Source organism: Panulirus ornatus, chromosome 59 (assembly GCF_036320965.1).
Source record: "Panulirus ornatus isolate Po-2019 chromosome 59, ASM3632096v1, whole genome shotgun sequence".
Lineage (NCBI taxonomy): Eukaryota > Metazoa > Arthropoda > Malacostraca > Decapoda > Palinuridae > Panulirus > Panulirus ornatus.
In genome coordinates, this window is record NC_092282.1 from 27676278 (window position 1) to 27699788 (window position 23511).

Genomic DNA, 23511 nt, shown 5'->3' on the forward strand with positions numbered 1-23511 from the left:
CGTTTTACATATGTATTTATGTACGTTTTACATATGTATTTATGTACGTTTTACATATGTATTTATGTATAATTATGTGTAATGTGCATATGTATTTATGTATAATTATGTGTAATGTGCATATGTATTTATGTACGTTTTACATATGTATTTATGTACGTTTTACATATGTATTTATGTATAATTATTTGTATGTATTCATGTATAATTATGTGTATGTATTCATGTGTAATATGTGATGTATTTATGTATAATTGTGTAATGTGTATGTATAATTATGTGTATGTATTCATGTGTAATATGTGGATGTATTTATGTATAATTATTTGTATGTATTCATGTGTAATATGTGGATGTATTTATGTATAATTGTGTAATGTGTATGTATAATTATGTGTAATGTGCATATGTATTTATGTACGTTTTACATATGTATTTATGTATAATTATGTGTAATATGTGTATGTATTCATGTGTAATAAGTGGATGTATTTATGTATAATTGTGTAATGTGTATGTATAATTATGTGTAATGTGCATATGTATTTATGTATAATTGTGTAATGTGTATGTATAATTATGTGTATGTATTCATGTATAATTAATGTGTAATATGTGGATGTATTTATGTATAATGTGTAATATGTGGATGTATTTATGTATAATTGTGTAATGTGTATGTATAATTATGTGTATGTATTCATGTGTAATATGTGGATGTATTTATGTATAATTTTTTTGTAATGTGTTTGTTTTTATTTTTATAATTTTTTTTAATGTTTATTTTAAAATTTATGGGGTTGTTTTTATGTTTAAATTGTGAAATTTTTTTTTTTTTTTTTTTTTTATGTTTTGTGCTTGGTTTTAGGTAGGGGGAAAACAAAGAAAAGGGCCCCCCCTTTACAATGTATTTTAATTTTCCCCCGTTTTACATATGTTTTTTGTAAATTTTTTAGACTGTGAAAAGTTTTTTTTCCAGGTGTAAATTTGAGTACTGTGGAAAAAGGGGAGGGTTTTATGTATTTATGTGTATGTTTCCAGGGTTTTAATTTGTTTTTGGAGGGGTTTTGTATAAAAAGTTTTTTGGGAAAGAAAATTATGGTTGTTTATGGAATTGGGAAAGGGGTATTTTTGTTTAATTTAAGGAGGGGGTATTCATGTTAAATTAAGGGGTAGGGATTTGGGTATAAATGTGAAAAAGGTTTTAAGAAAAAATTTTGGAATAAGGGAAGGTTTTAGGAAATAATTTGGGGTATTCTTTGGTATAATTTTTAAAAGGGGAAAAAAAAGGGGAGGGGGGAGGTTTTACTAGGGGTTTTTTGGGGGGATAATTTTTGTAATGTTTTTATTTTAATTTTTTTGTTTTTATGTGATTAATTTTAAATGTATTTATGTATGATTGACCAGCAGGAGGCCCCCATTGAAAGGACGGGTTTGGGGTTTCAAAACCAGGATTCTTGCCGAGGTTTTAAAGCTTAAAAGCTGCGCTACATTCAGTAGCGGGGAATGGTGGACTCCTTTTGAAATGAGTTCTTTGATGAGGCTGTCTTATACTGCAAGTGGTACACTTGATTTTTTCCCCCGGGGGAGGGGAAAAACTCACCGCACCCTTTTTTTTTTTTAAAAACCCCCCCGGGGGGGGGGGTTTTTGTTTTCCCCCCCAAAAGGGGGAAGGGGTTTCCCCGGGGGCCCCCCCAATTTAAATAAAAAAAAAGGGGGGAAAACCCCCCCCCGACCGGGGGATAAACCCCCCCTTTTTCCCCCCCTTTTAAATTACCCCCCCCCCAAAAAAAAAGGGGGGGGTTAAAAATTTTCCCCAAAACGGGGGTTCGGGGGGGCCCCTTTTCCCCAACCCGGAAAAAGGGGGTTTTTTTGGGGGGGGAAAAAATTTAACCCAAAGGGGAAAAATTTTAATTTTTTTTAAAAAAACCCCCCCCCAAAAACCCCAAACCCCTTTTCCCCCCGGGCCAAACCCTTTTTTTTTTTAAAAAAAATTTTTTTTTTGGGGGGGGAAAAAAAAAATTTTTTTAAATTTAAAAAGGGGGCCCCAAAAAAATTTGGGAAATTTGGGGGGGGGAAAAAAAAGGGGGGGGAATTTTTTTAAAAAATTTTTGGGGGAAAGGGGGAAAATGGGCCCCTAATTTTTCCCCCCCCTTTTTGGGGGTTTTTTTTTTAAATTTTTGGGAAAAGGGGGAAACCCCCCCCTTTTTTTTTTTGTTTTGGGGGTTTTAAAATTTTTTTTAAAAAATTTTTGGGTTTAAAAAAATTTTTTTAAAAAATTTGGGGGGTTTTTTTTTTTGGGGGGCCCCCTTTTTTTAAGGGAAAGAAAAAATTTTTTTTTTTTTTGGGGGGGGAAAAAAAAGGTTTTTTTTTTTTGGGGGGGAAAAATTTTTTTTTTTTAAAATTTTTTTTTAAAAAAAATTTTTGGGAAGGAAAAAATTTTTTGGGGAAGTAAAAAAAAAGGGGGTAAAAAAAGGGGGGGGGTGGTTTTTGGGGTTTGTTTTTTGGGGGGGGTTTTTTTTTTTTTTTTGGGCCCAAAGGGGGGTTTTTTTTTTTGGGCCCCCTTTTTGGGGAAATTTTGCATAAGAGGCGTAAACAACTGGAAGATATCACTGTCAACATAACAAGGTCCCCCCCCCCCCCACACACACACACACACACACACAGTGAACATCCGGGACCCACTCAGTACTGTTTAAAGCATTGTTTACCATCATGAGACATGCTGTAGGATGGATGGTGGAGATATTTACAAAGGATTTGGACGAGTAGTTATAAAGTGTAACACGCAGAGCAGCAGCAGGAGGACTGTATGTATGATAGTTGGTGGGCCAGCCAGCAGCCTCCAACAGTTTGATCGTCGACCAAACGACCCAACTCAGCCAGCCCGAGTTGTTGAGGTACATAAGTAGGTAGTGGAAGTGTGTCACGTGGTAATGCAGCACGTAGGTATATACCTCACGCTACATCTCGTGTGTGATGAAGAGATGTAGTTTGACGTGAAGTATAGGGTAACGAAGTGGCCTACCTGCCTCTTTCTGTCGTAATCAAATCCACATTTGTGTGAGGAAGGTTAAACCTAGTTTTCAGCATGACATATTAGGTTTCCAAGGTTACCCAGGCAAGAATCTGCTTTCGGCTCTAAAGTCAGGTTGGAGGTGAATGCTTTAGGTAGGCATGATGGAGAGGTGACCGCTTCTGTGTAACGTGTTACCATGCCATCCTGCCAGATATGCAATCTCTCACGGGAATTTCCGTCAAGACAGCAAGTGTTTTTTTTCTCCATGATTTCCATAATTCTTTTATTTAGGATCCACATCTTAATGTTCATGCACTCACATAGTAATTGGATATCAGCGAAGGCTACAAATACTGTAAATGTGTGAAGTGATTACAAAAATAACGTTCGTGTAACGTAAACACGTCACTGGAGACTGGTTCATTGCTGCCAGAATCTTGTTGGCCAGTCTGTTGGCTGACTGATTACCTGGCTATTCCAGCTTGTCTGGAGCCTCGGAGGTGGCCGAGTTGCCCTGTGTTGGGATTATCAGTGTCTCAGCTTCTTGAGTCCAGCTTATCTTCCTCCCCGTCGAGCAGTCGTTACGCTTACATAGGCAACTGGCGTCGCGCCATGAATGCGCTCACATGATTGGCTGATTAATGTTGCCACATGTCTCCAGTGCCTTTAACTGGTACTCTCCATCTCTCTCCTTTCGCCTATACATACATGTTTGCTAAGTTTATTTTGGGCCTACTGATGTTAAAACACGCGGAAGTTGTAGGGGTACATCATGCTTAAGTCTCGGTTAATATGACTGCGTTTGTTTGAATCTTACTGCGCATGCGCAAATTCCGGTCCAAATTCTTACCGGATTTCTAGGAGAGTTGCAAGGGGTAATACGAACTTTTATGCATGTGTTTATACTAAAAGAAAAGTCTGGTTTTTCGGAGAATATTTTCATTAGTATTTACGCAGTTACGAGGTATTAAAACGCACTTATTTCCCAATTGGTATTTGCCTTATAGATAGCTACTGATGTGTTTCCCCGGTACGCTTCATTATTACACTCCAACTTGATGTATTACCGGTATGTACATACTTCTGGTCTTTGTGTGGACGGATTCTTGTCTCCTTCATCACGCCATTACTGCCCTTACCTGGGTTTAAATCTCATCTTGGAAACATTACCGTAGTGTCTAATCGTCATTTGGTTCGTGTGTGCCAGTCAAGCTTATTGTGTTAAATTATTCTCTTTCGTCCATTACCTCTAACTCGTCTTTTTGAATGGTATTTTCGTATTTAATTCTCGTGTTGGGTAAACATCCTCCAGTGCGTCAGGTGATGACTATTAAGGATAGATGATCAATGATATCTTCACCGTTTAATGCGAACTTCATTTATTAACGTTGAAGGTAGTGTACCAGGTCAATGAAGTTGCCATGTCTCTGGCATACCAGGCCTGTTTGTGATACCTTCACAATTTTATGGCTTCATTGCCGTCACAGCATTTGCTATTTGTGTGTGTCATCTCGGTCTCGTTCTATGTGTATCATTTATTTAGTCTCTCTCTCTCTCTCTCTCTCTCTCTCTCTCTCTCTCTCTCTCTCTCTCTCTCTCTCTCTGACTTTTAAATTCGCTTTGGTTGAGTGGCATAGGTGGAGGGGTTATGTGGGTGGAGGCCTCGGGGGCTGGGTGTGGGGTGGTTTCAAACCACCAGTGTCATACTCCACCCCCCCCCCCCTCCATCCCCCTATTTTCTAGCGCTAAAACGTTCGGGAAAGAGAAGTATGAATAATTAGTTGACCTAATCTCCTTACTGGTGGTGAATGTATTTATATTTCAGTGATTCCGTTCAGTTCACAACGACATAATGAGCCAAGCCAGGGATGTGTGTGTGTGTGTGTGTGTGTGTGTGTGTGTGTGTGTGTTGTGGGGGGGGGGGGGAGGGTATGGGAACATTTTATCAGTTGCCAAGTACCGCTGGACGGCTGCTGCTTCGTCAGGTTCAACTCGCCAAGCTTGTTGTATCACTCTACTGTACGCTCCCAGTATCAGTTTTCAGTCTTCTCTTGCCGTTAGAATATATATATATATATATATATATATATATATATATATATATATATATATATATATATATATATATATATATATATGTGTGTGTGTATACACACACACACACACACACACGTGAATGGATAATCTCGCTTCAAGCATAAGCATTTCAGATAATATTGTTTCTTGAAACTTTACCGTACACTACATTTCAGAGAAGAAATCAGCATCGTCTAAATATTGTATATATTTGTGCCGGCATCCCTGGCAGATTTATAGTGCAATAAGAAAGACCGCATTCTCTCTTATCCATTTTGTAGTATTCATGTACACTGCACCGAAACCATACCCCCCCTGTCCACAATCAGACCCTACTACCCTTGGTACAAAGTGTCCCCAGGCCTCCTTACATGCTATGTCTCAGTCCATTGGTAAGCACGTCGACCCATGTATACCACTTCTCTCGTCATCATTTTTCCGGAATCACCTTTCGCCCTCCTTGACATGTTTGGCAAGGGCCAACTCAAAAAGATTACCCCTAAAATCAAAAGTCATGATAAGCACCGAGGAAAAGGATGTCATTTACCTCCAACTCCCACCCCCCAGTTTTATTCACCATATCGCCAACAATGATAAATTCAGGGATTCGTGTTGGAGAAATTTAAGGCGGCCTTGGATAAGTGTTTACAAAGTGTGTCAGACCAGTCAGTTTGTGGTGGGCCTGTGGGCTGTGGCCTCCAACATTCAGGTTGAGCAGCGATCCATTTCATCACAGCTCGGACAGCTCCACGTGAAGGTAGAAGACCTCTGAAGAATATGCCAAGTATCCTCATTAATATACATTAATGTAGGTTGCATTTCGACACTACGTCTCCATTGCATCGGCGCAATCCTTTTTACTGTTCTCTCTACCGTCGCATCATTAGCAAACATGCTTTGTCCCAGGACACTTTGGTCACATTCATAGAATGCTTTCACAATGTTTGTGTATATCACATGAGCAACATTATATATGTCCTCAGTGTGCCTCTGCAATCTTATCATTATGGTCAAGACGTTGAGAAAGGGAAGAATTTCCCCATCTTGAAATCATGTCGTCCTGGTTTGAGATAATTCAATTTCATAGTCAGTCGTCTCTTAAGACTCGAAATTTTGAATGAAAAGCAGTGCCTCTGTTATTGCTTGGTATTGTCTTGGAATCGCTTTGCTTTCATTTGTGGGATGGGCTGATTCAGTCAGTTTCAAGATCTTGCATTAATGCTGGTCTGTATTTTTGTGCCTATATAATGTGTTTTGCATTTCTTTATAAAGATGGAGATATTTTAGCTGGATTAGAAGCCTTTCTTGGGTTAAGACCCATTAGTATTCTGTATACGTACCCTCTAGATCTTTTAGTGCTTTCCAAGACCTCATCCAAGTGCTTTCCAAGACCTTTTCAGGGTATGGTGTTACTTCCTCCTGGGATACTCAATTCTTCCTCTCCTCTCATACATTTTGAATACTGGTAGACTGGGGTGCCACCTATGTCTTTCCCCTCAGTATATTACTTAACTTTTTTTGCCGTTTGATGTCTTTTGTTGAATCATCCCCTATTTTTACTCTTTGTATTGTAGGATAGAGATATGCATGTTCATATCCCTTATTTGTAAATTTCATAAAACCTTACACCAGTGCTGTAGTGTCTGGCAACTGAGCTCCACTTCCTTGTTGACATTTAAAGTTATTGAATTGTGTTTGATTTCTTTGATTATATCAGCTCTTTGAGTCAGGTGTCATTGTTGTTCTCTTGTATCAGACTTCAGCTTTACTTGATAACCTTTTCCAGTTACCAAGGTATCATTTGTATTATCCTCAGAAACTGTGCCATTATGTGTGAAAGGTTGGCTAGTAATGATGGTGTATTATTTCCTGGTGACATATTTGTATTGGAAATTTTCTTGTACAGTTTACAGTTTTAAGAACTTGTGTCCAAAGGCCTCTCTCTCTCTCTCTCTCTCTCTCTCTCTCTCTCTCTCTCTCTCTCTCTCTCTCTCTCTCTCTCTCTCTCTCGTATCCAGATTTCCCCAGTCAGTGTCAATGTAATTTAAGTTCCCTAGGTGTTTACCAGGCATAGGTCGATCAGGCTGCTGGAATGTGTGGCCTATAGGCCCACATAGCTGGGCTGCTCTCTTATTCTAATGGCTGCACACATTGCTTTAAGGAATTTTAGATTCTAAATGTTGTTGGAGTTATCCCTTACTAAGTTTGTTATTCATTTGGATAAAAAGAAAGTAGATTTTATTGGGCATTTTTTGTGACATTTACAATTAGCAGCTTTTTTTTCCCAATTTTAAAGTACTTTAAGCTGCTACAGCTTCTTGAAAAGTTTGATACATGTGAAAATGCTGTACACCAATTGTATAGTTATGTCCCAGGTATGCTAGTGGACCTTGTGTTGTGAGTTTCATGATTTATAATCATTCTTTAAATGGGTTTAAGTTGTTTTTTGTTGCAGTGACACCTTGTTTTTGTATTTTCCTCTTCTAATAGTGTCATCTTTATTCCAGACAAGAACGGGCATACTACCGGTACTGCAAAGCTCGGGCGTGGGTGGCTTCTAAGTGGACATGGTTACAGGCGCAGGTGGCTGATCTCGAGTACAGGATCTTACAGCAACATAAGATATATGCGTGAGTACCTGGTCTTTGCCTTTTTTTTTTCTACTTTGCCGATTGCTTTTAATGTCAACCATCCATGGTGGTTTTCAGTGAGGGAAAATGTTGCAGAATGCAAAGAACAGGTGTTGGACTTGGATTAAGCAAGACATTCTTATTTGCACCAGAATGCTAGGACACAGTTTGAGTATTATCATTATGTATAAACATTCTGATGATAGTTCTTGTGTTTTTAGAGCAGTTTAGGGACATTGAAATATGCATTGAAAATTTGGGAAACTTCAAGCAGAATATGAATAATATTCTCAGGTAGAAAATGGTGATAATAGTATGGTTGCTTTGAAATTCTGAACCAGAGTTTCTTTGTCACCACCATATACAAATTTCTTCACCCTGAAAACTTAGTTTTATGAGTACGTATACCAGAAAGAGTCTATAGTCATGTGCATTGTGGGGTTCCCACAGGTAAGAAACAAGTCAGGTAATCTTTTTTTTTCAAGATCAGGGAAAATTTTTGGAATCTTGCCATGAAAATTTGAGATTTTGTATGGTTAGGGAATATTTGAAATATTTGACTAACAACATACTGTATAAGTACATCAGAACTGTACATACAGTGTTTAAGGTAGTTTTCATATTTTTATATGCACAGTGTTTATTAACGAAAGGAAATCTTTTATAGATGATGATGTATTTTCGTTTGTATGTTTATGCATTATGTTTGACTTGAATATCTATCTATGTGAATCCTTTTCATATTGCAATATATTTCACTTATGATGGTTATGATGATATTTTGCTTTTTTTATTTTTGTATTATTTCAGGATTGCAGCCACTAGTTTTCAATCAAAACTTTCAATTGAACCTAAGTAAATGGATAGAGATAAGGTTTAGATTGTCTGTAAAGAAGTCGAGGCCACCTTTGAAATTTGCTGTTTACACATGCTTGTGTATTATGATATAGACTTCATAGGTCAAAATGTTTTACAGTATTTACATTTGTACTTTCAGTTAGGGAAAGTTCAGAGAATTAGTGTCTCTTTTGGAACTCTCAAGAACCTTACGTTATATTTACCTCATGACATCTTTTGAGGTCATCAACCGCTACAGCTTAGGCCGAGTCCAACTGGCTGAGTTGGGTCCTTGGCTGACAGAGTTGTTTGAGGCCACTTCCTGCAGGCCTACATAACCACCACAGCCTGGTTGCACTGTTACTCTCTGTAAACTCTTATTCAGGGCCGTTCGAAAATTTTCCCTTACCATTTCATATTGTTTCCAGTGGTTGCATGTAATGTGTTAAGCAGTTGTGGGCCCTGGATGTTGAAATAATTTTCTCTTATTTTGCTGATTGCACCTGTGATTTCATTAGTAAGGTTTTACAGTTTCCTTCAGTGTTGTACCTATCTGAAATTTATTTTGAGCATAAGTCAGGAACCTTGCATTTGAGGATTTTCCAGGTGTAGATTATGATATACCTGTCCCATCTATGCTCTTAGACAGTACAGCCTTAGAGTGTAACAGTATTCCTGTTAATTTGGATTTTTACCCACTACATGCTTTGTAAGATCTTTGCACACTTTCTAACATGGCAGTTTTAAGGTCAGAACTAAGAGATTTTTGTAAGAATAGGAATAATTGGAAAAGTTGGAAGGTAGATATACAACTTCTTGACTAACAGATGACATGTAAATCAGGATTTTTTTCAGTGCCTCATAAAGCAAAAAGTTTAATTCATAAGGAACTGTGTCTTTGCTTCTATTGTCTCTGATTCTCATATCTGATATTGACAGAGAGACGAGCCACAGTATCATATGTTTTGCAAATGATAATAGAGCTAGTTTGGAAACCTTGTCCCTGACATCCACAAAGAAATTAAAAGCAAACATGAAGCAAGTTACCTGGTGATTCACTGAAAATAGCACTCATCGTATTAGGGTAAAGATACAACTGTCTTAACATGGGGCAAGTGAAAAAAATACTGGCATATTGGGCAGAAACACACTCCATCATGTTTTGCAAGAACCCTGGAAGAGACCTCAGAGTGACTTTGTCTTTCCCTCAGCTAATGCAACAGAGCAGCAGTTACTGCTTTTAAAAAGAAAAATCACTGATGTGTTTCAGGGCACTAATAATTTCCTTTACAGAGTACCAGAATACTGCTGTATACTATATCACCCATCAGGCAGGTAAAATAGCACAATTAGAAAGTAAGCAAAGTTCTCTCTAAACACATTATATCACCCATCAAGCATGCAGAATTGCACAATCAGGAAGTGTGTAAAGATCTCTCTAAACACACATTGATACTCTCAAGGATGTGGATTACTGGCAGGTACTGAAAACTTTGAGGCTGTGCTTTCTAGAGTGAAAATGGGAAAGGTGTATCATAATTATGTAGAAAAGTCCTGGAAGGCATGGTTTCCAGGATAAATCACAAATAGTTCTTGGATGTCATGATAGGTGTATAAACCTCTATAAGATATTACCACTGATATCAACAGGTGCAGTGAACCAAATACTTGGGACAAACTTTAAGCATCCATGGCTCAAGGGTGTTTAACTCATTGTGTTGCAACCATCAGAAACACTGTGGGCTTTGAAACTGAATAATTTAATGATATTACCCTGGATAAGTATCAACAAAATTTACCAGACCAGGATGTTGTAATTTGCATTGGTCTGCATGCCATCGCCTCCAGTAACCAGGCCAACCTGCAAAGCATATGCAGTAGCTTGGTCCCTAACTAAGCTTTGAGTGTAGAAGGCCCCCGAAACTGTTATAAGACAAGGATGATCTGAGTATCCTTTGTACGGGGGAATCCAGTGCCAGCAAGATGGAGAACATTGCTTTCCCTGTGAGGTGATATTAACGCACAGCAAGTGTATTCAGGATTGTATTAGTGCCTTGAAGAGAGTCATGTTAGAAATACTTGTACTTTTCAAGGCTTTTTCTGTGTCCTGTTTAGTATTTCATTAATGGAGATTATTATAGCCTTTAAAGTACATTTGTTTATTTGTCTATCTTATACTTGGCCCTCCACTTTTTCCATAGCCACGGTGTTATTTATTTTTCTCAGGCATGTGCGCAACTCAAAAGGTGCAGTTCAGCTAGAGGAAGGGAGTCGATGGAGAGGGATGATATTACGTGATCCTGCTCATCTAGATGCCCATGACCCTGCCCTTACGTGCCTGGCTGCCCCGACTGCCCGTACTGCTGTTAATGGTTATCACAGCCGTGTTGAGGGTAGTGTGGATGGTGGTATTCCTGACACATCCTATGTGTCTGCTCGCACCCAAGGTCTGCGATCTATCAAAAGAAGACGTCTAGTAAGGGCAGGAGCTGGTCTCTGTGCCGGACTCAGACGAGGGGGCGGGGGAGGACGTATTCCTGCTGTGCAGTGCAAATGTGTTCCGCCTCTTACTTGTGTGCTATGCACACGTCTTCAGGGCTTAGTCCCCCCTGCAGCCCCTCCAGACCCACACATACAACCAGCAAATGAGCGACATGCACGAGTTGATCCCACTTATCACCCAGTACTCTCACAACCTGCTGGTAAGTGATCTAGCTTATTATATTTTATATTTTTCTAAAACAGATGTACAGATTGGTGTTAGGAAAACTATTTGATTTTAAGTAGTTGATATTTATGGTTATGATTTTGCAGTTATGAAATGTTAAAACTGAAAATATTAACTGGTAAAGAATCCCTAAGAAGAAAAGCGTTGTCTTTCAGATGTATCCCTGTCAGAAAGATTTGATGCCATGCTGAAAACAACTGATTGGCAACGTCAGATTCTTACAGCCAAGACTATTCAGCCACTTCCTGTGACCCGAACTAACAGGGAAACCTCTCATGTGGAGAAGAAAAAGAAGAAGGATAAGGACCGGAAAAAAGATTATAAAAAGCATAAGAAAGAAGGAAAAGGAAGAATAACTTTAAGTGAGTGACAGTGTATTATTGCAATAGCTCTTTTGTTTACCATACTTTGAATTATGTTCTCAGGGTATTGCAAGCACAACTTGAGAAATCACCATTGCACACTGTCAGTTGATCTGTTACTCACTTTGTTAAGTTGTTCCAGCTCAAACTTTGAAAATTCTGATGCTATGTTCGTGAATTTGGGAATTTTTTTCATTTGTATTTACTCGTCTTGCTTTGGTTGGGTTGGGGCTTTTCTTTTAACAGTTTTGATAAGCTTGGATGGGCTTAGTATGGTTTTGGTGTTGAAGTGTAAATCAAGAATAAGGGATCTCTGATGGCAGGTGATAATGATGGTGTAGTAGCCTCCCTCTAGACTGTCAAATGAGATTCAAGGTGATGGTCAGTATTACTAGTCATGAGAAACAGCGTGAGAGGCATACAAGGAATAGAGTGAATTGGAACGATGTGGTGTACCGGGGTTAATGTGCTGTCAATGGACTGAACCAGGGCATGTGAAATGTCTGGGGTATACCATGGAAAGGTCTTGGGGGCCTGGATGTGGATAAGGAGCTGTGGTTTTGATGCAATACACATGACAGCTAGAGACTGAGTGTAAGTGAATGTAGCCCTTTTTGTCTATTTTCCTGGTGCTACCTCGCTGAAGCTGGGGCTAGCGATGCTGTTTCCTGTGGAGAGGGATAGTGCCAGAAATGGATGAAGGCAAGCACGTATGAATATGTACATGTGTATATATGTGTATATATATGTTGATACGTGTATATGTTTATATCTGCGTGTATGGGTGTTTATATATATATATATATATATATATGTGTATGAGTGGATGGGCCATTCTTCATCTGTTTCCTGGTGCTACCCTGTTGACATGGGAAATGGCAATCAAGTATAGTAGATAGATATGAATGATGTTGCCACTATATCTTAGGACTTTGAAGGAGTCATTGACAGCATGTACACAAATCTTGCTGAGAGACCAAAGTTTTGGAACTCACTCTCTAAAGAATTGTAGAATGCTATTATTATGGGCACTGAATATCATCTTGGAAAAGAGCTTGACTCTGGCATGACCTCAGAAAGTTTGAGACTGACTTAGATAGTCCCTCACACACAAAGAGGAGTAAGCAAAGCAGTCTTGAAGTTACTAGCTGATAGCAATGACATAACACAAAACATAGTTGTTTTTGAGAGTCCCAAGATTTACACAAGTTGCCTAATTCTGTAGAATCACTAAGGCAGCATGGTTTCATGCTGGGAAAATCATGCCTTTCTATGTTGCTGGAACTGTGCAGTACTGTAAATAGGCACTGGAGAGCAAGAATATGCAAAAACATTTGACCTGTTTTACCATGCAGTCATATTCCAGAAATTTCATGAAATTGGTATGACTGGAGGAGTGGGAAGACACACTGAAAAACTACAAATTACTGGTGGTGTTGTAGGACATTGGTGAAATAATGCACTGTAATGAAGAAAAACTTTACAGAATACCAAACAGAAATGAATTCCCTCAAGTTTTGGAAGAACATTAAAAAATCACAGTGACACTATCAGTAGGGTTGAAAAAAATGTACCGAGTTCTTTTACATCCAATATTAACACTGTTATAAATCTAAGCGACTGGAAACAGCTGATGGTACATAGGCTGTACTCTCTGGAATGCAGTTGGGAGAAATGTGTTGTGCTTAATTTTCAGTGAACAATCTTGGAAAGCATGTCTCCCATTCTGCGATCTAAAATAGGTTCCTGTTAGCATGGTAGTTATGAAAGACTAGAATACTAGCTCTGTTATTGATTTGATGATAAATACAGTAAGACCGTGTTTAGCGTGTTTAGATCTCGGCCCAGAGCCAGTTGAAATTTTGTGGGCTGTTGTGTGCAGAAATTTAAAATGGCATGGACTTGTTGCTGCAAAGTTTGCAAGAACAGTCAGGATATGGTATTACTTGGGTGTTTGGGTCACAATCCCTAACAGTCTGAAAGAGCTAAGTGTCAGCTGGGCAGCTTGGTCAGGGTTCAAGCTGTGAGGTTAGAGTGCATTCAAAATCATTATAAGATGCATATAAGGCAAGCTTAGGTAAAATAACATTATGCACAGTGTATTAGCATCTTTGGAAAGTGGAATATGTAAGATATGGTGCTGGATGTTTTACGGGTGACATTTATTTTTTTATGTATGGTGCTGGTTGTTTTAAGTATGGTTCCAGTCTAGGTAGAGTGCCAGGTATTCTTGGCATAACACAGGTTGTTCTATTTTTTTGTTTTTGTTTATTATACTCAGTCACTGTCTCCCACTTTAGTGAGGTAGCACAAGGAAACAGACGAAAGAATGGCCCAACCAACCCACATATACATGCCTCTACATATTTGCTCTAGGTATGGTGCCAGTTGTTCTTGGGATGCTGCTGGTTATTTTGGGCTAAATGTTGGATGTTTGTTCAATGTTGGATGTTTTAGATATGACTGTGGTTGTTCTGGGTCTGGTGCTGGGTGTTCTAGGTATAGTGCCAGTTGCTCTAGGTTTGGTTTCATTTCTAGATATAGTGTTGGCTGTTCTAGGTATGGTGCTTGTTACTCAAAGACTAAAACTGTCATGTATTGTTTTGCATGGAATGACACAGGCAAAACCACCATCATTAGTAAGATATGTCTTTGAACATGTTATTTTTTATAACTTGAAGGCAGTTTTAATGTAAATGCAAATTTATTTGCTCCCCTCATCTGTTCATATGATTTGTTTTTACATTATGGTTAGGCCATGGAAGAGATAGATTGAAATAACGAGAAATTTAATTAGGTCTAGGGGTGTTTCTGATGAAGAGGTTAAAAGAATTATTGAGGACTGAATGCATTAGAAGTATTCTAAATATGAAAGTGGTGTGAATGGAGACCTTGGTATCACTTGACAGATCAACTTGGTGTGTAGAATTAAAAAGTAAGCTGCGCTTTGGTAAGTGTAAACAATTTTTTTTTTTTTTACATAATGACTGGGCCCAACCATGGCTGTGGGTGTAGAAGACCACAAAGAATGCATCACGTTAGGACATGATGATGTTAGAAAAAGGGGGAAGGGGGATGAGTGTTGTATTGGATTCCACACCTGATTCAGCCTGTTGAATTAGGCATAGATTGGTGATGAGAAACTGCAGAAGCTGATGACTGAGTTTGGTAAAGTGTGTGAAAGAAGAAAGTTAAGAGTAAATGTGAATAAGAGCAAGGTTATTAGGTACAGTAGGGCTGAGGGTCAAGTCAATTGGGAGGTAAGTTTGAATGGAGAAAAACTGGAAGAAGTAAAGTGTTTTAGATATCTGGGAGTGGATCTGGCAGCGGATGGAACCATGGAAGCGGAAGTGGATCGTAGGGTGGGGGAGGGGGCAAAAATCCTGGGAGCCTTGAAGAATGTGTGGAAGTCGAGAACATTATCTCGGAAAGCAAAAATGGGTATGTTTGAAGGAATAGTGGTTCCAACAATGTTGTATGGTTGCGAGGCATGGGCTATGGATAGAGTTGTGCGCAGGAGGGTGGATGTGCTGGAAATGAGATGTTTGAGGACAATGTGTGGTGTGAGGTGGTTTGATCGAGTGAGTAACGTAAGGGTAAGAGAGATGTGTGGAAATAAAAAGAGCGTTGTTGAGAGAGCAGAAGAGGGTGTTTTGAAGTGGTTTGGGCACATGGTGAGAATGAGTGAGGAAAGATTGACCAAGAGGATATATGTGTCGGAGGTGGAGGGAACGAGGAGAAGAGGGAGACCAAATTGGAGGTGGAAAGATGGAGTGAAAAAGATTTTGTGTGATCGGGGCCTGAACATGCAGGAGGGTGAAAGGAGGGCAAGGAATAGAGTGAATTGGAGCGATGTGGTATACCGGGGTTGACGTGCTGTCAGTGGATTGAATCAAGGCATGTGAAGCGTCTGGGGTAAACCATGGAAAGCTGTGTAGGTATGTATATTTGCGTGTGTGGACGTATGTATATACATGTGTATGGGGGGGGGGGGGTTGGGCCATTTCTTTTGTCTGTTTCCTTGCGCTACCTCGCAAACGCGGGAGACAGCGACGAAGTATAAAAAAAAAAAAAAAAAAAAATATATATATATATATATATATATATATATATATATATATATATATATATATATATATATATATGTATATATAGATAGATTATCCATGATAGGTTTGGCATTACGTTAGGTCAGACAAGGTTTCTTTCACTAGCGATTTTTGTAAGTTATTTCAGCAATATGATGTCATATTTTAGTCTGTTGTGTCTTTTCCTTATCTTCAAAAGTTCACATATTTTATGCTCTACTTCATTAACCATTTGTTGGAATGCTGCTGCATTTTTTGGTGGTGAATAGAAAATTGGAAATAAAAATGAGGATATTCCTTCATTGAAAAGCAAGATGTTTTGCTTAGGAATGATGGGGAAACACCACAACCTCTGGAAGGACCATTAACCATTGATATACAGTGTGAAGAGCAAGGGTAAAACCTGTAATCTTTCACAGGAAAGTTGGGAGAAAAAGCCTAATATTAGCCATTATTTGGAGGATTTTGATGCCAAGATACTGAAAACTAAGCATTACCTTTATTTGCTTTAGGACTAAAGTTAATGCATTTCTAAACAAGTATAACTTGTCTTTGATTGAAGTTTTTGTCCTTTGAAGTTCTGTTGTTTCCTTTAGAGATGTGGTGATGTTACACAGTGTTGCTACATCTCTTGATGCATTGAACATCATCAGTTTTCCCTCACTTCCATTCTAGTTGCATGATTTTTTTTATTTGCCTTAAACTCTGTTTATTATAGCTGACAAAAGAAAGAGTAGTGCCTCTGAAACTACTTGGTAAAAGAATTGAGGAAAGCAGTAGCCTTAGAATGAAATTGAATGTAATAAAATGTTTTGAAACTGGCAAATGGGGTTTTGACATTGTTAAGGTACACTTTCAGTAAAAACAGTGAGAAATATCACGAAAAAGAATTCTGTTAATATCAAAGAATTTTTAGAAACTACAGCTGCTTCACCTTCTGCTTAATTAGAAACAGGAGTAGATGAATGCATAATATGGAATGGTTATTGAGTTCAGGGATGCCTCAGCAACTGTGGGGGTTACATTCGTGGAAGATAGCATGTGCTGTCAAAACTGCAGTTGTTACTGTACCAAGCTTATGGGAAATGTGGGGTAAGTGGGTGTGACCTGTTCTACCCACCTGGGTGTTGAGATAGTTAGTGACGGCTGTTTAGTGAGCCAGCACTTCAGCAGTTATCAAGTTGCATTGCATTCCTGTGACCCAGGTAACAGTCTTCTCTTTCTGCGTCGCCCACAATTAGACTGCTGGCATTCTGTCTTTATGCATTCAATCTCCCTCTGTCACACGTAACTTTAGAACTAAGTACTTAACTCACACAACTTGTTCATAGTCTCTCTGTCATTATAGATTCAGTCTCTCTGTGTCACACATAGCACTTTACAACACTTAACTCACACAACTGATTCATAGTAACTGTTTATTTTCCTGCAGTGAGTCCTATGTGCTAGCCCAAACCCTGCCCTTTGGCAAAAGTGTAGGAGCAGTAGATAAAAGTAGTCAGTATATAGATTAGACGGGAGTATTAGATAGAAACATTTGGTAGAATTAGGAAATAGGAACATTAGATGGGATCTTTAGGCAGAAGTAGAAGGTTGGAACACTTGGCAAGAACATTAGTTAGAACATTAAGTAGAAGAAGTAGGTAGGAACATTAGGTAGGAGCTTAGGAAAGACTGTGCTTGAGGTACCCTCTGGTAGTGGGCTGTTGAAGGTGAGGCACTAAAGGCTAAGAAGTGGCTTTGGTGTTCACCAATTATGGAGACTCTTTTGCTGCGGCCTGCCCCTTGAGGGAGTTCCCAAAGGCAATGGGAATCAGAGATATAGACATATAGACCCTTGAGAGACATATCTCAGTCTTACAATGAACACTTTGAGGACACAGATGAGCATATTTTTACTTCAAAAATAACTTTGTATCACATATCATCTGACTACTTGGGGGCACTTTTCTCTTTTTATCATCTTTCTTCTTAGAGGCACTTTTCTTTTTGTCTGATCATCAGTTCAGAGATAAAGGGCTTTTTTTAAGTTTATTTACGAATGGATCCCAGGGCATGTAGGTCACATTCGCACTTTCTTGTGCGCTGCAATACTGTCACTTATCGCTGTCTCATGTTCCTGTATGGTTCGTACTGTTGACTAACTAACACCAAAATGTCTCCCAACAGATGCTGGACTTTCACCACGTGCAAGGCGATCAAGTAAGTCCACTTTTTGCTCTAAAGATGTCACTTTCCTAGCCCTCCTTGGGGTAGCATCTCTCGCATCACTAGCTCTTTGCTGAGAAGCTGTATCCAAGGGCAAAAACCAGCAGGATTTAAAGTTATCAAAACCTTGTATGGTATCGAGATCACTAGTAGAGTTCCTCACGTGGCAAGAGTAGTGGCATATAAAGGGGGTTAGCTGGGGCCCATGGGCCTGAAGCTTTGGGGAGGGGCCTCAAAAATGAGAAAATCTGATTTTCCTTAAACAATCTCAGGGCATGATAGCTTACAAAGGCTTTGAAAATGAGAATATGTAACTCCTTAATTCATCCCAGGGGCACAGATTCCTGTAGGGCTAGAAAGTAAAAGGATCTACCTTTCCTTGAATTATCTCTGGTGCCTGGGAGGCCCTGAAAATGAGGAGATCCGACATTCTCTAATGTATCAATGCCTTTTCACTTTCCAGTCATGGGGAGTTCTTGTGTTGTAAGCTAGCTTATTTTACCATGATAAATGTAAATTCTTGAGAACTTGATGCACCCTTGTATAAGGAGAAGGGATGAAGAAAAATTTGGCTCCAGGGCCCCCAAATCCTAAATATGCCACTGATTTGGAGTCACAGTAAGAAAAAATGCAGGGAAAGCAAGACTGACAAGGACCGGGTGATGCAATGATCTCACTCATGTATCACACTGTGAATCTTCATGTCACTGCTGCATTGGATCCTGCCAGGCTGGGTCTGAAGCAACCTGCCACTGTGAGACTCTTGCTGAGTTTGCAGAAAAAAGATACCGTGGATGTTGAAGTGGAATACATTATTTAAACCCATAACAACTTCAGATTGGTATATATGTGAATTGAGCAGTGCTTTAAGATGGATATTTATGCATCAAGTGTTGTGCCTCAATATCAAGGGTGCTTGCAGAGCCTGGGTGATGACTGAGATGGCAGTGTGCAATAATTTCTCCCCACAGTTAGACATATAGCCATGCTAGTGAGAGAATATTTTCAAGAGTTTTCTGGAAATAGATTTTTTTTTTGTTAGATGTAAGAGACTATACAGACAATCATATGATGATGGTGACCTGTGATATTTGTAAACACTGACTCTTTCTGTATTGAATTTTGACCAAAATTAGGCAGAGGATTTTCTCACAAAAGTGGAGATAGTGTTGCCAGCATCCACCTGAACTTAACAACATTGCATCTGACTGACTGATATTGCTTGGAATTATCAGATATGAAAAAGTTATCATTATCAATTGAACCAAATCGATTATAGCAAGAAAAGATTTCTTGTATGAGATGATAACAATAATATATCTTTTGGTGCAGGGAAGTGATAAAATGTGCATTGGCAGCTAACTTGACACTGGCTTTACTCCCTGTTTCAAACATGTGCTGGACCATATGCAAAACTACTACACATTATTTGCTTGAAAGTTGCAGATAGGATATACTTCTGAATTGATTGATTTTTTCCTTGTTATATGTCTGAAATATATCTTTGAAATTGTAAAGTTAGATACATTTTTCTTACAACTTGTAAAAGACAAATTTTCAGGATTGGAAAGTAATACTCAAGACATATAAGGGTTAAGAGTGTATACTCAAAGCTGCATTTCATAATACCATGGTAAGCAAGTAACCCCTGTTTTTGGTTCAAAGGGCAGCTTCACCATGAGATACCTGCGAATGTGCTCTTGTTTGTGGAGAAAGTTCACTCACAGAGACTTTTGTAGCAATGTGAGCATGATTTGAAAATTTTTACCTGTAAATTGCACTCTTCATCAGAGATAAAAGTCCACAGTAGAAAGAACTCAGAATACAGGCTTTCCTCAGTAAACCTTTGCAACGTACGACCATCTTTGCATACAATCAGACAAAAATATGAATGAAAAGACGAAATATGGACTAAAGATATCTGGGAGTGGACATAGCATTGAAAAGAACCATGGAAGCGGAAGTGAGTCATGGGGGGCAGGGAGAAGGTTCTGGGAGTGATGAAGAATGTGTAGAAGGAGAGAATGTTATCTCAGAGAGCAAAAATGGGTATGTTTGAATAGTATAGTAAGAATAGTAGTTCCAACAATATTGTGTGGTTGCAAGGCATGGGCTATAGATAGGGTGTACAGAGGAGGGTGGATGTGGTGGAAATGAAATGTTTGAGGACAATATGTGGTGTGAGGTGGTTTGATTAAGTAATGAAAGGGTAAGAGAGATGCGTAGAAATAAAGAAAGAGTGGTTGAGAGAGCAGAAGAGGGTGTATTGAAATGGTTTAGACATTTGGAGAGAATGAATAAGGAAAGATTGACAATAGAGGATATGTGTCAAAATTGGAGGGAACTAGAAGTGGGAGACCAAATTGGAGGTGGAAGGATGGAGTAAAAAGGATTTCGAGCGATCAGAGCCTGAAGATATGGGAGAGTGAAAGGTGTGCAAGGAATAAAGTGAATTGGAACGATGTGGTATACTGGGGTCATTGTGCTGTCAGTGTACTGAACCAGGGCATGTGAAGTTTCTGGGGGTAAACCAAGAAAAGGTCTATGAGGCCTGGATATGGATATGTAGCTGTGGTATCGTTGCATTACACATGACAGCTAGAGACTGAGTTTGAATGAATGTGGCCCTTTTTTGTATGTTTTCCAGGCACTACCTAGCGTAAGCAGGGGGTAGCGATGCTGTTTCCTGTGGGGTGGGGTAGTGCCAGGAATGGATAAAGGCAAGCAAGTATGAATATGTACTTTGTAAATATGTATATGTCTGTGTATGTATATGTGTACATGTTGATATTCATATGTTTGTATATGTGCAAGTATGGGCATTTATGTATATATATGTGTATATGAGTAGATGGGCCATTCTTCATCCGTTTCCTGGCACTACCTTGCTGATGCGGGAAACAGGAATTAAGTATGATAAAATGATTAAATAAAGTATGAATATGATATGAACGAAAGAATGTTAAAGAAAAGATAGAAAGAAACTACAGAATCATGTAATAAAGTTAGTTAATTAATGAAAAATGAGATGATCATGATAGAAATTGAGTAGGATAAAAGAATGCTGCACTGGTGTATGAATTGTACGTGCTGTGCTGACGTGTTGAACTTACATCAATTGTGAGATCCAACTGGTCACTCAGAACAGAACTGAGATGTATTTTGGGGAGGGGGTGTATATGTATAACGTTGATCAGTCTAGAGAAAAAAAATAGTATGCGCACTGACTCCTTCATTGGTGAGGTAGGGTTTTTTATGGGAATGTATTGAGGCAGACAGGTGGCAGTTCTGGGATAATTGATGTTTTTCCATGTTACATATTTTCTTACATATGATTTTCTATCCTCATGCTTCTTTACCTTTTCCTGCATTAGACAGGTGGTGCCAGGAACAGACACAGAAAAGACCTCGTTCTCTATAATCTGTTTTCTTGCTGTCATTTGTAATGCATGTAAACCTCAGCCCCCTTTCCTCAACCAGGTCCCACAGACCTTTCTGTGTTTTTTCTGGTTGCTTCATGTGCTGTGGTTTAACCTATGAAAGCACATTGCCCTCATGTACACTTAGCTCCATTTCATTGTATCCTGTCAACGCCTTTCATGCTAATGCATTTTCAGTCTTGTAACACTCAAAATCTTATCATGTCCATCCTTCCATCTCCAATTTGATCTCCTTTTCCTCCTTGTCCCCTCCACTTTCATCTCATATTTCCTCTTTTTCAGCTTCTCTTCACTTATTCTCTCCATGTGTCCATACCATTTCAGCATGCCCTCTTCAACTCTCTCAACTGTATTCTTATTACCATTTTTTTCTCTTACCCCATCATTTCTTAATTGTTCACTCCTCCTCACACCATGTGTTATCCTCAGACATTTCATTTCGAATGCATTCATGCACTTCTGTACAGTTTCATCTATAGCCCATGCCTTGCATCCATACAGCAACATCAGGACTACCATACCTTCAAGCATATCCATCTATGTCTTCTCAGATAGTGGCCTTTTTTCCACAATGTTATATGGTTGTGAGGCATGGGCTATAGATAGAGTTGTGCGTGGGAGGGTAGATGTGCTGGAAATGAGATGTTTGAGGACAATATGTGGTGTGAGGTGGTTTGATCGAGTAAGTAATGAAAGGGTGAGAGAGATGTGTGGTAATAAAAAGAGTGTGGTTGAGAGAGCAGAAGAGGGTGTTTTGAAATGGTTTGGTCACATGGAGAGAATGAGTGAGGAAAGATTGACAAGGAGGATATATGTGTCAGAGGTGGAGGGAACAAGAAGTGGGAGACCAAATTGGAGGCAGATGGATGGAGTGAAAAAGATTTTGAGTGATCGGAGCCTGAACATGCAGGAGGGGGAAAGGCGTGCAAGGAATAGAGTGAATTGGAACGATGTGGTATACCAGGGTCGACGTGCTGTCAATGGATTGAACCAGGGCATGTGAAGTGGCTGGGGGAAACCATGGAAAGGTGTGTGGGACCTGGATGTGGAAAGGCAGCTGTGGTTTCGGTTCATTATACATGACAGTTAGAGACTGAGTGGGACGAATGTGGCCTTTGTTGTCTTTTCCTAGTGCTACCTCACGCACATGCGGGGGGAGGGAGTTGTCATTTCATGTGTGGCTGGGTGGCGACGGGAATAAATTAGGGCAGACAGTATGAATTATGTACATGAGTATATATGTATATGTCTGTGTGTGTATATATATGTATATGTAGAGATTTATAGGTATGTATATGTGCATATGTAGACGTGTATGTATATACATGTGTATGTGGGTGGGTTGGGCCATTCTTTCGGTTGTTTCCTTGCGCTACCTCGTTAACGCAGGAGACAGCGACAAAGTATGATATATATATATATATCTTTTTTCTTTCTTTTAAACTATTTGCCATTTCCCGCGTTAGCAAGGTATCGTCTAGAACAGAGGACTGGGCCTTTTTTGGAATATCCTCACCTGGCCCCCTCTGTTCCTTCTTTTGGAAAATTAAAAAAAAAAAAACGAGAGGGGAGAATTTCCAGCCCCCCGCTCCCTCCCCTTTTTGTCGCTTTCTACGACACGCAGGGAATACGTGGGAAGTATTCTTAATCCCCTATCCCCAGGGATAATATATATATATATTTTTTTTTTTTTTTTTTTTTTTTTTTATACTTTGTCGCTGTCTCCCGCGTTTGCGAGGTAGCGCAAGGAAACAGACGAAAGAAATGGCCCAACCCCCCCCCCATACACATGTACATACGTCCACACACGCAAATATACATATCTACACAGCTTTCCATGGTTTACCCCAGACGCTTCACATGCCTTGATTCAATCCACTGACAGCACGTCAACCCCTGTATACCACATCGCTCCAATTCACTCTATTCCTTGCCCTCCTTTCACCCTCCTGCATGTTCAGGCCCCGATCACACAAAATCTTTTTCACTCCATCTTTCCACCTCCAATTTGGTCTCCCTCTTCTCCTCGTTCCCTCCACCTCCGACACATATATCCTCTTGGTCAATCTTTCCTCACTCATTCTCTCCATGTGCCCAAACCATTTCAAAACACCCTCTTCTGC

At 39.3% G+C, this 23511-nt stretch overlaps 1 protein-coding gene across 2 annotated transcripts in view; it reads left to right on the forward strand.

Annotated features, from left to right (window-relative positions):
• Window positions 1–23511, forward strand: part of nsl1 (non-specific lethal 1) — a 180283-nt gene that overhangs the window by 105035 nt on the left and 51737 nt on the right. The window contains exons 3-6 of one of the 2 annotated variants that reach the window (XM_071696593.1): window positions 7603–7725; window positions 10789–11264; window positions 11446–11652; window positions 17910–17942. In XM_071696593.1, coding sequence (XP_071552694.1) covers window positions 7603–7725; window positions 10789–11264; window positions 11446–11652; window positions 17910–17942 — 839 coding nt within the window. The remainder of the gene's footprint in view (window positions 1–7602; window positions 7726–10788; window positions 11265–11445; window positions 11653–17909; window positions 17943–23511) is intronic. The other variant, XM_071696595.1, reaches the window with a different exon arrangement.